This window comes from Apis dorsata, unplaced genomic scaffold, assembly GCF_000469605.1.
Source record: "Apis dorsata unplaced genomic scaffold, Apis dorsata 1.3 scaffold_1085, whole genome shotgun sequence".
NCBI classification, from domain to species: domain Eukaryota; kingdom Metazoa; phylum Arthropoda; class Insecta; order Hymenoptera; family Apidae; genus Apis; species Apis dorsata.
This window is the reverse complement of record NW_006264183.1, coordinates 368,072-380,118: the sequence shown is the minus strand read 5'-3', so window position 1 is coordinate 380,118 and position 12,047 is coordinate 368,072. Positions and strand designations below refer to the sequence as shown.

The 12,047-nt window shown below is 24.5% G+C and overlaps 2 protein-coding genes across 3 annotated transcripts in view; one reads left to right on the top strand and one right to left on the bottom strand.

The window, feature by feature from the left end:
* Nucleotides 1-302: 302 nt before the first annotated feature.
* On the bottom strand, nt 303-6,620 carry LOC102679514 (FACT complex subunit spt16). Of its 2 annotated transcripts, XM_006624562.2 has the most exons (20): nt 6,225-6,620; nt 6,035-6,139; nt 5,613-5,777; nt 5,380-5,532; nt 5,161-5,307; nt 4,788-5,054; nt 4,387-4,722; nt 3,915-4,284; nt 3,650-3,848; nt 3,154-3,535; nt 2,890-3,072; nt 2,682-2,813; nt 2,405-2,574; nt 2,148-2,331; nt 2,001-2,079; nt 1,711-1,879; nt 1,538-1,630; nt 1,361-1,426; nt 1,169-1,297; nt 303-1,090 (listed from the first exon to the last, which is right to left on the bottom strand). In XM_006624562.2, exons 1-20 carry the CDS (start codon nt 6,291-6,293, stop codon nt 1,084-1,086), a joined length of 3,405 nt encoding a protein of 1,134 aa, XP_006624625.1. In that variant the 5' UTR covers nt 6,294-6,620; the 3' UTR covers nt 303-1,083. The 2 variants fall into 2 exon arrangements, with proteins under 2 accessions (XP_006624625.1, XP_031370470.1); XM_031514610.1 differs by lacking the exon at nt 1,361-1,426.
* A 1,422-nt stretch (nt 6,621-8,042) lies between these two features.
* The window catches only part of LOC102674766 (tyrosine-protein phosphatase non-receptor type 4), a 5,128-nt gene continuing 1,123 nt past the window's right edge, over nt 8,043-12,047 (top strand). Inside the window, exons 1-14 of the mRNA XM_031514612.1 lie at nt 8,043-8,170; nt 8,467-8,678; nt 8,763-8,891; nt 8,973-9,021; nt 9,100-9,267; nt 9,362-9,482; nt 9,592-9,679; nt 9,760-9,912; nt 9,986-10,218; nt 10,305-10,472; nt 10,548-10,725; nt 10,783-10,950; nt 11,042-11,217; nt 11,363-11,561. Of these exons, the coding sequence (XP_031370472.1) occupies nt 8,143-8,170; nt 8,467-8,678; nt 8,763-8,891; nt 8,973-9,021; nt 9,100-9,267; nt 9,362-9,482; nt 9,592-9,679; nt 9,760-9,912; nt 9,986-10,218; nt 10,305-10,472; nt 10,548-10,725; nt 10,783-10,950; nt 11,042-11,217; nt 11,363-11,561 (2,070 nt within the window). The 5' untranslated portion in view covers nt 8,043-8,142. The remainder of the gene's footprint in view (nt 8,171-8,466; nt 8,679-8,762; nt 8,892-8,972; nt 9,022-9,099; nt 9,268-9,361; nt 9,483-9,591; nt 9,680-9,759; nt 9,913-9,985; nt 10,219-10,304; nt 10,473-10,547; nt 10,726-10,782; nt 10,951-11,041; nt 11,218-11,362; nt 11,562-12,047) is intronic.

Here is a 12,047-nt window from a genome sequence, read left to right as displayed (position 1 = left end):
AAAAAAAAAAAAAAAAAAAAAAAAAAAAAATATATATATATATATATAATAAATTTTTAAAAATTCTACTTTTATTTTAATTTCTCTTTCACATGAACTTTTTCTTTTTCATAATCTTTCCTTTTTTTAATATTAACAGAAAATAATTATATAAAATTTAAAAGGTGAAATTAATTTTTGTTTAAATTTGTAAAAAATAATAAAAATTCAATAATAGTGCCGTTTTTAAAAATATATAACTGTGTTTAAATAACAACAATTCTATTTTGTGAGCACTGTAAGTGACAATGTTTTGTACATGGTTTCTTTTGTACACATAAAAAAGTATTTATTTTGTTTACTAAGGTACAAATTTCAGAACTATGCGAACAGAATTATCAAAGATTTTGATCCATTTCAGCTTTCTTCGCTTAGTAAATTAATATCTATGTTCTGGATGTCTTATGTACGATAATTACCATTAGTGCATTGTCTTGCATTGAGAGCATATTACATTATATTTGTAAATTTTCTTATTGTTTATTATAATTACGAACTAATTTTCATGTCCATTTTATAAAGAACAATGACATAACAGACAAGAAAAGTTTTTTCTTGTTTTTATATATACTATCTGTACAATGAATGCCTTTTAATGCTTTAATGCATTTTTAATTCATAAACTTAATAAATTATTATATATACGTTTGAATACTACTAGCAAACGAATAATGGAATGAAATGATACATGTTAGTAGCTATATTATATAATTAACATTGACATTTTTTTACTTAAAAAAGAATGTTTTATGTACAAGTGATAAAAAATGTTCATACATAAATTTATGTTAAATTACCCGTACAAGTTCATACATATTATGTCGCTATCAAGTAGATACTGTCAAGTATTTGAATCTTAGTAGCACACTATCAAACTTTTAAATAATATCAACAGATCGTTTGCTAACAGTTTAAATAAATCAATGCAAGAAAATGTACTATTTTTTAAATATAATCAACGTACCATAAGAAAATTTAATATAGAATTAACATTTAGTGTTCGTGTTTTCATATTTATTTCCTTCAATGCGTAGACAATATTTCTTATTTTCTGTAATAAAAACATAAACAATATTATAAAAAATATTATATATTGGTATAAATTAATTTATAAAATATTTATACGTACTTAGATTTTTTCGATCCCCTATCGTTTCTTTCTGTACTTTCTTCACGAGATCGTTTCTTATTACTAGATGAAGAGTGATTAGATGATCTGTGTTTATCATGTTTATCGTGTTTATCACTCTTCTTGGGGCTAAACAGAAATAAAATATCAAAAATAATAACAACAAATATACATATATTTATTGTTAATCACCTGTGTTTGGATGATTTGGAAGGAGACACTTTCTTGTGTGATCCCCCACTCCGTGATCGATCCGATCTTTAATTATTAAAGCATATATTTAACACAATTTTACAACAAAATTATATGTTTCTAAGTCTAATATAATCAAAATTTTATATCATATTCTAAAATTACGTAATTTCTTACCTATGTTTATCCGACGATGATGATTTTTTGTCTTTACTATTGGACGAACTTTTACTTTTTGAACTTGAAGAACTCTTGTGTTTCGAATTATGCCTATAAATTATAGATGATGTTGATATGAAGTCTATGAAGTTAATAACAAACTTACGAAAATATAAGATTATATAACATACCTATCTTTTGATGGTGAAGGTGAATGTTTTCGACTTCCTTTCTTTTTTTTACTTGAATTATAATCATCATGAAACCGATCTTCTCCTCTTTCTTTATCTTCCTCAGCTGCTTCTCGTTCCAAATCAGACCAATCTTTACCAGATTCTTCAGAACTACCTAATTCCTCTTCTAAAATATAAATTTAATAAAAAAAGAAATGTTAAATAATAATCAAAATATATTTTTCTTTTATTTATTTTATAATATTTTTATAATATTTATATATATAAATAACATTTTTGAATATTACCTTCACTATCTGAGTCTTCTGAAGCTTCAGAATATTCAGAATCATCATCAGATTCTTCCTCACTATCTAAGTCAGATGGCTAAAAATAAAATATAAAATATAAAATTCACATAAATTTTTATTATATTATATTATTTAATTGCATACCTCATAAGCATCATCTTCTTCTTCTTCTTCATCTTCTACTTCATCATTTTCTGCATCACTTTCTGGATCTAAGAAACTCCAACCACCACTATCAAAGAATCCTACTGGATCATCTGTGATAGTTTTCATAATTTTTGTCCAATTTAAAGATTGTACACCTTCTGTATATCTGATATCACACGAACTAAAAAAAATATAATATATCTATAATTAATTTTTAAGAAATAAATTAATAAAAAAACGCAAAAAAAACTTACTTTAACCATTCCTTTACATGATCCAGCATGTTCATGGGAATAGCATTTAACATAGCGACTTTTCTATGATAATCTTTGAAAACAAAAATCATATCAAAGTTCTTAAGATGAAATTGTACTCTTTCAAAGTGAACAAGTTCAACATCTTCCAAAGTAATAACAAACGGAGGCTAAAATAAATATTATAAATAATAAATTGATATTATACAAATATACACATATATATATATATATATATAAATATATATAAAAAATATATATAAACGATAAAATTTACCCATTCTGTAAGATTTACTAAACATCCACTAGTAGGTTGTAAAAGAACAGTACTCCTGAATGGTGCACCAGGAAATCCCAATTCTCGAAAAGGTGTATCAAACTCAATTTCTTGCTTTGTCATACTTTCAACCTAAATAATATTTGTTATTTCTTAAAACGTATTTATTAATTTTGCAAAATAAAATATTTTAGTCATTAAACATTACTTTTTCACAAAAACTTTTAAAAGCAGTTTTTAATTTATGCCTAAGTTCACGTTCTGATTGTTCTGCAGCAAGATCGTCACGATCATGCATGTGTTGATGTTTCCCTAAATCTGTAGTAATTTCACCAACTTCTGTATAAAATTGTACATCCACATGTTTTTTTTTACCAAACATGATTGCATGCTGAAAAAAGTTTAATATAAATATTTAATAATTAAGTTTTTATAAAAATAAATAAAAAAAAATAATATAAAGGATATATACTTTTAAATGAAAATGAAGCAATATAATCATTTCACCATCACATGGTTGAAAAAAGGCATTCTTAATGTTATTGTAAAGAATATCAACTTTATCGCCTCTAACCGAAGTATAACGAAATCCATTTACATGTGCTTCTAATCCTCCTGTCATTCTCTTTGAAACAATATTTGGTCGAATGTATAAATCTTTTAATTTTGGATTACCCTTATTTTGAGATAGTATCAAAGTATCTTGTTTTACAAGATCTTCCTTTTCTCTTTCTTCTGCCTCTCTATTTTTAAATTTTTTTTGAACTTCTTTGATTAATCTAAAAGCTGTATTTAAATTAGAAGACGGTGCTGAAATTTCACCAGGTTCTTTGGTATTTGTACTTCGATATGTTCTAAAAAATAATAATGTCATTGTAAATATTGTAAAATCATAAAAATATTGTAAAATCAAAAAATTGTAAATATCATAATAAATGATAAAAAGTCTAACAAAATAATATACTAACACTTCTTTTACAAATGTAGCATCAGGTTGTGGATAAGATCCTCCTTCATTTCGACCCATTGTGGCACCAGGATGAAAAAAATTTATTCGGAGATATGTATAATCTCCTTCTACCGACTGTGAAATATTTTTAATTGTGGATATATGAAAAGGTACAGGAATTCCAAAAATAGGGAGAATTACAGTTTCATATTTTTTATCTGAAATATGAACATGCAATGTAATATAATACATATATAAAAATTAATTTACATAAAAATACTTACCAACATATAATTTCAGTTCTTTTACTTCTGGTTCTCGTGGCATATGACTTAGACTTTTATATGATATGGTTGATTTCCGTATTTTTTCTTGTTCTTTTCCACCAGACTGTTGTGCCAATCGAGCTTTTGCAACTTCATTTAATTGTTGTGCTAATTCTTTTTGATGTTGTTTTCTTTTTTCTTCAGAACTATGTTCTGTTCTTAATTTAGATTCTATTACAGCTGTTCTTTTTCCACGACCAAGAATCTCAGGTTTAGGTTCATTTTCTTTTCCACTTCCTTCTTCCTCTTCTTCTTCTTCATCCTTAACAAATATTCCAATATTTTTTACTTTTTTCTTTGATGGTGTCAAATTTGTAGCAGGTTGTCCCTAAAATAAACATATCATTTCAATTTGCATTTTTCAACATATTTATAAAAAAAATATATAACAATTTAAATCCAACATAAACAATATAACATAACATAATACCTCATTAATCATAACTGTGTCACCAATAAAAAGAGCATAAATTTTTCCTTCTTTATCAGTAGCTTCTGAATTAATAAGATTTGCCAATCCAACGTTAACATTAAATACCATGCCTTTTTTTAGTGTTGCATGAATTTTTGGACCAATGAGTAAAGAGCTTTCTCTGAATTCAATACCCATTGCAAATCCAAAATGTTTTGTTAAATGATCTAACATTTCTGGTTTTTCATCTTTTACATATTTAACACCTGTTTCATATACTTCGCTTATTTTCACTCCTGCTACTAATTTTTTTAAAATTTCCTCTTCTAATTGCAAAAGAAAATTATAATTGTCCTAAAAATAAGAACATATTATAAAACAACTAATTTATTATTAATTTATTTTATTTTTTTGTTTACCTCAATAGTTTTAGTAGGATTTACTAATAATGTTCGTACTATATTTGAACAATAAGATTTGTAACGTGCTCCAAGAGAACAGACAATAACACCAAAATGCAAAGTATTCTTATCACTAACAACACTAAACTTTAGAGAATAATTTCCACCACTTTGTATTATCGCAGGATAACACATATCTACTTGAGTAACATCAACACTAGTCACATACTTCTTATTTGTTATAGCTGCATCTACACCTTCTGCAAGCTTTGAATGCTTAACTTTCTAAAATAAAAATAATTATATTAAGTTAAGATGAATTTCAAGATATAAATATTTATATTTTTAAATTTCTAAATAAATAAATAATATATAAATAAAAATCAAATACCTTATCAGAATCTATAATTTCCATAATTTGATCTTTAAGATATTTTGTAAAAACGTCCACAGATACTAAACATGCTTTTTTTACTGTAAGAATTTCAGCATCTTCTTTTGGACACATTACATATGCAGCTGCAGCACTTACATCAATCTAATACATAATGTCATAATCAAATTCTATAATATTATAATATACTTGATATAATACAAAACAACATCATACCGTATCAAAAGATTCTGACTTTAAAGCAGCTCTCCATGCATCCATAAAGGCACCTGGATAATTTTCTTTAGAAAAAACACCCAATGTTTTACCCTTCTTACTTTGTTTTATAATTTCAATAAGTTTGGCAAAATTTGCTTTGTCTTCATCATTCTTGAAAATGAAATTATGATCAATATTAACTAAAATCATATGATTATTTTTAAAAAAATGTAAATTATAAAAATACATACTCTATCTCTCACAAGAAGTTTCACAGGAGGTACTCCAGTTTCTTCCGTTTTCTGATTTTCAAGTTTTCTTAAGAATTCAATCTTTTTTTTGCTAGCCAAAAAACAAATAGATTCTTCTGCTAAGATCATTATAGTATCTGTAAGTTCATAACTCAGGAGCCATGTCTAAAATAATATATCAACATTAATTTTTTATAAACATAAAGATAACAATGTTTTAATAACAAAATAAAAAGTTTTATTTTAATTATATAAGTAAATTTATTTTCTAATTTTAATAATTGCGCGAATTATTTTAAGTTTTACTGTCACAAAATAAAAATATAAATGTTTTTTGAGTCACAAAAATTAGGTTATTTTATCATTACCAAATACGCAATACAAAATACAACACGCAGTATCAATATCTAAGAAAGCATTACTTGCAACGCTGTCGATTTGCTATATACAATATCTTCATCCGTGCCCACAGCGGAGACGAGACAATCCATTTTACTAAAACTGTCATCTGTACCAACTTCTCCATCCTATTTAACAAAAACAATTATTCTTATTTATTAAATAATTATGTTTATTTTTAACGATGAAATAAATCATTATAACTCATTTTACCTTCCACGCCGTATAAAGCCGCTTCATACGCCGAAAGAATGTCTCTTTATCAACAGATACGTTTGCCATGTTGTTTTAAACTCGTTCAGCGTAACACAACACGCGGTTGTATGAAATCAACCACAGCCTACCTAAGTACTAAGTAAGTACTCTATCTATATATATAAAGTAGACTATGAATCAACTCGACATTAAATTATAATAAATCTTTTCAGCTTAAATGATAACGAACAAAACATTCAAATGATAGAAAATGCTATGATATTATCACATTTTCCTTAATATTAAACAAGTATTGCTATTAAAATTCGTTACTCGTTATGAAAGTGGCGGGAATTATAACCAAACTGCAACTGTAATCCACAACTAAAGCACACGGCGGGAACGGTTTAATGCAATATAGTTGGTTGCCAATCAAAGAAAATTCAAACGCTACAAGCGGTCAATTAGTTAACTAATTTTAATATTACTATATATTGGTATAAATCAATTTTAAGCGTTATTATTAAAATATAAATTGAAATAATAAATAATAGTATATTAATACAAAACTATTTTTATTTTTTAAAAAAAAATGTAAATTAGTAAAATAATATAAATGCAAAAATATTTTTAATATAGATATATAAATATTTTTTTAATATAGATTATTTTTTATGATGTTAAAATGTTATTTTATTATTTTCGTCATATATCAATTTATAAAAAATAAATGATCATAAAAAAATATATTTAGTGAAGAATCTTAAGTTTACTTAATCTGTGACTAATAGTAATAAGTATATGCAGCATGTGTACAATAGTACATATAAAATACATGAGATTTATATCAAGGCGTCAAGTAATTTTATACTATAAATAAAACTTTGACTTCGGTAAAATAATATCGTAGAAAATAATTAATTTGAAACAATGGTATAATTTATTATAATTATTTTTTTTTAATAATTATTGTGATTTTATAAAAAGCTATATGATTATAATTCATTGACATTATTGCTTGTTCATGTCGTTTATTAGTGTTACCTTATATGTTATTGAATGAGTGAAAAATATGCATGTGTTATTTAATATAAATATTACTGAAATGATTCAGTAAATAATGTCATATAATTACTATCGTGACTCATTTTAATTAAAATTATATTTACAAATGTAATCGTATTAATATATAGTTATAAAAAATAATGAAAAAAATTCTAAGAAAAAATTTTAATGTAATTGGAGAGAATTATTTGTTTCTTAGTGATTTATTGAATCTAATTTACAAAAATAATAATTATTATTAGTGGTTTTTCATCAAGTGTGTAAAAACACCTATGAAACCCGAAATAGTATAACATATCATGAATGTAAGTACAGATTTTACAACGTTCGTTTAATATAATTTAATATAATCGTAAGATATTTGGTTTGATATATATAAATATCTATTTAGAACAATCTATTTAGAATGTATATATATATATTAATATTAAAATTATTTGTATTAAATTAATAAGTAACTTTTCAAAGAAAATCTCAAAGATTACCTCAAATATTTTAAATATTCTTTATTCATTATTATTTGTGATATATAAAAAAACATTTTAATGAATTCATTTTTCTGGAAATAAATATATAATTAATTATTATAATATAATTCATTTATGAATATTTAAATATTTTTTAATTGAAATTAATAATAATGAATTAAAATATTTATATATTTTCATTAATTTTGTAAAAAAGAAAAAATATTTTAATAATTGTTTCTTCAGAGGTTAATGTTATATAGCTCTTATTAAATATATGATATTTAATAAGTTCATTTGCTTCTTTTATGCAAACTATTTTAAGAATATCTTGTTCTACATTATTCTAGTACTTAGTAGACATGCTTATGTAACTGACATTAGATTATTAGATTATTGACTTGATGAAGTTATTTTCAATGACATCTGAATGTAATTATTTTTAATAGTGCTTTATGATTAATCAGTCTATAGCATTATATGGGACTGATGTATTCAATATGATTATTTATCAAGATTGACAACATAATTTTTAATATAACCTTATTATTACTAATTAATTCTTTTTTATAATATATATTAATGTTTAAAAAAAATTTTTGTTTAATAAATTAATGAATAAAAACAATTATTAATGCTTTTTGAAATAATGCTTAATTTTTTATTTTTTTATTATTTTTAATATAATTTAAATAATTTTTACTTTTATCATATAATTTTTCATTTAGGTGAACAATATAGCAGAGAGGTGGTGTCGGGAAGGTGGTTGACACGCCTTCGTATTTTTGAAATGATTGAAAGTGTATCGCGTAGAGCGTTGAGTGGCTCCAGTGGGAGCTACCACGTTCGTGGAGCTGAATTAGCAAGAAATCGTAGATTAAAATCTCTATCTGCTACTGTTGTCTTTCTTGATGACACACAGCATACATTTCAACTAGATGTAATAATTTATTTTAAACAAAAATGATTTTTAATATTACAATTAATATAATATTTAATATGTAAATATTTAAATATCTTTTAGAAAAGAGCAAAAGGTCAAACATTGTTAGATTTAGTATTCCAACATTTAGAACTTGTTGAAAAAGATTATTTTGGTTTGCAATATGCTGAAAATGGAGTTGCAATATGTACATATTCTCCAGATATAATGGTAAATCTTTTTATTGAATTTATTAAAATTTGAAAAAGTTTATACTAATTAAATAATATTATAAATGGATTTATATTTTAGAGGTGGTTAGATCCTAGCAAACCAGTAAAAAAGCAGATAAGAAGTAAGGGTAAAGATCGTATTTAAACTCATTCACATAGTTAAACGCAAAAAATAAAAGATAATTTAATATTTTATATTGTTTCAGGTGGCCAATTTTATTTTAGAGTTAAATTTTATGTATCTGACCCTAGCAAATTACAAGAAGAATATACTAGATATCAATTTTATTTACAAATACGAAGAGATATTTTACAAGGAAAACTTCAATTATCACCAAGTACAGCATGTCTTATTGCTAGTTATACTGTTCAATGTGAGTATTGAGATAAATTTATATTTTATTATTATATTTTATTTTAGTCTAAAATAAGAATTTTTAGTTTATAATATATTATATTTTTAATCAGCTGAGTTAGGTGATTATCATCCTGAGGAACATGGACCAGGTTATCTTTCTAGATTGCAGTTAATACCTGGTCAAACTGAAGAAATGGAAAAAAAAATAGCTGAACTGCATAAACTTCATAAGTAGGTTAAAGTTAGATTAGTAACATTATTTTGTAATATTAATAATTTAAATTTTATAATACATTATAAATTTTATATAATTATATTAAAAATATCTCTATATTTTTAGAGGCCAATTACCAGCAGATGCAGAATTCAATTTTTTAGATCATGCAAAAAGATTGGATATGTATGGAGTAGAATTACATAAAGCTAGAGTATGTATTCATCTTCTAATTTTTTTTATAAATTTATTAAACAGTTATTTTACTTTAATTTTTCTTTTTTCCTTTTTTAGGATTCAACAAATAAAGAAATACAATTAGGAGTAACATCTATAGGTTTAGTAGTATTCCAAAATGGAATAAAAATTAATGTGTTTTCATGGTCAAAAATAGTTAAAATATCATTTAAACGAAAACAATTTTTTATTCAACTAAGAAGAGAACAGGTATTCTAAACTTTTATAATTAAAAAAATAAAATTTAAATTTCTTTAGGTTCTACAAAGCAATTCTATTGCAGTCAGAAAACTATGATACTTTATTAGGATTTAATATGCAAACGTATCGTAGTTCAAAAAATTTATGGAAAGCATGTGTAGAACATCATACATTTTTTCGACTTCATAGTCCTAAAACAAGACCGAGACGTTTTCCACTTACTTTAAGTAGTAGATTCACGTATTCAGGACGTACAGAATTTCAAACAGTGGAAGATGGAAAACATAGAGCAAGAGTAGAAAGAACGTTTATACGGTAATATTAATTTATTTATTATTAATGTATAATAATATAATAATAATAAAATAATATAAATATAAATATTAATTTAAATTGTTTAGATCTCCAAGTAAAAGATTAGTACATGGAGTAACATCAGTTCCAATTGAAGAGAAAGGAAAATTATCTATACCTCCTGGAAGACCATCTAGACCATATGATAACAAAGTTCAGTCTCTTGGTGCTCGTGAACCTCGTCGAGCATGGGGTGAAGGGAATCCTAGCGATGAGTTCGTTGAAACTAATTTAATATTTTTATATTTTTATATTTTTATATTTAAAATTTTTTATTTTTTATTCCATAGTGAAGGTGGTTTCTTGTCTCTCCGTGAAGAAATAACAAGCTCACATACACAAGGAAATGCATTTTCGCCTGTATTAGGTTCTAGAGTTTTAAGTTATGCTGATGATGATACAACTGCTGAAAGAAACATTTATGATCTTCCTGCTTATAGTGAACCTACAAGTTCACCTGCTCCTCAGGTATTTATTTTTAATCTTTATAAATATTTTTTGTATATATAAATTTGGATATTTTAGATAGTAGAGGATGGATTAGTTACAATATCTTTGACACCAGATGAACAAGGTCGTTTTGGATTTAATGTGAAAGGTGGTTTAGATCTTGATATGCCTATTTTAGTATCAAGAGTAGCTCCAAACACTCCTGCTGATCGTTGTTATCCAAAATTAAATGAAGGCGATCAAGTAATAATTATATATTGTTAAAAATATATTTATTTTTAAATTATTTAATCTAAAATTATTTACTATAAATAAATAAAATAAATTTAAATAGGTAGTGTATATAAATGGAATTGATGTAAGTGGCTTATTACATGAACATGTAGTAAATTTAATTCGTCAATCTCGTGATTCGGGTTCTGGTGAACTGACATTAACTGTTAGACCAAATGCGTTATACAATGCATTAGCTGGTACTGATGAAACATCTGAAGAAGAACCTCCATATAGGTATAGTTTATTTATAAATATTAAAAATAATATTTGATGTACTATATTTGAAATATTATATATAAAACTATATCAATATTATATAATATAATAATATATTATAAAACATAATATTCAATATTTAATTTTATTTTGAAATAATAAGGTATGTTCCGGATGCACCCCATGCAGTTATTGGATCAGATGCATTAGCTCAATCAATGTTGCTTCTTGCTGATGGTCTTGCAAGTGGTGCTTTAATTGCACAATATGAACAATTATATAGAAAAAATCCTGAACTTACATCTCTTGAATCTAAAAAACCTGAAAATCAGAATAAAAATCGATATCGAGATATTTCACCATGTAAGTATAAAAAATAAAAGAAAAATAAAATTATAAAAATTCATATTTAATATAAAGAAAAATTTAAGATATATACAGAGTGTCTCAAAAATATTGGAACATCTGTAAACTAGAGATTCTTAAAGTAATTTCAAGCAATATTTTTCTTTACAAAAACTTATAGCTTTGTTAACGAATTATTAACAAAAATATTGGTTAATTTAAAGTGCGTAATCTAGTCAAGCCGCAATAGTAGAAAATATGTTAAAATATGAGATGTAATATATGAATCTGGATATTTTATCGATAAAAAATTATATCGAATTATATCACGAAAAAAATTAATATTCAATATCTTTTTTGACATATTGCTTGTAGTCGATCGCCGATATATAATCTATTGTCGCGGCTTGACTAGATTACGCGTTTCTTGATTGGCCAGTGTTTTTTGTTAACAAAGTCCTAATGAAAGTTTTTATAAAGGAAAATATTTGAAATTATCTCAG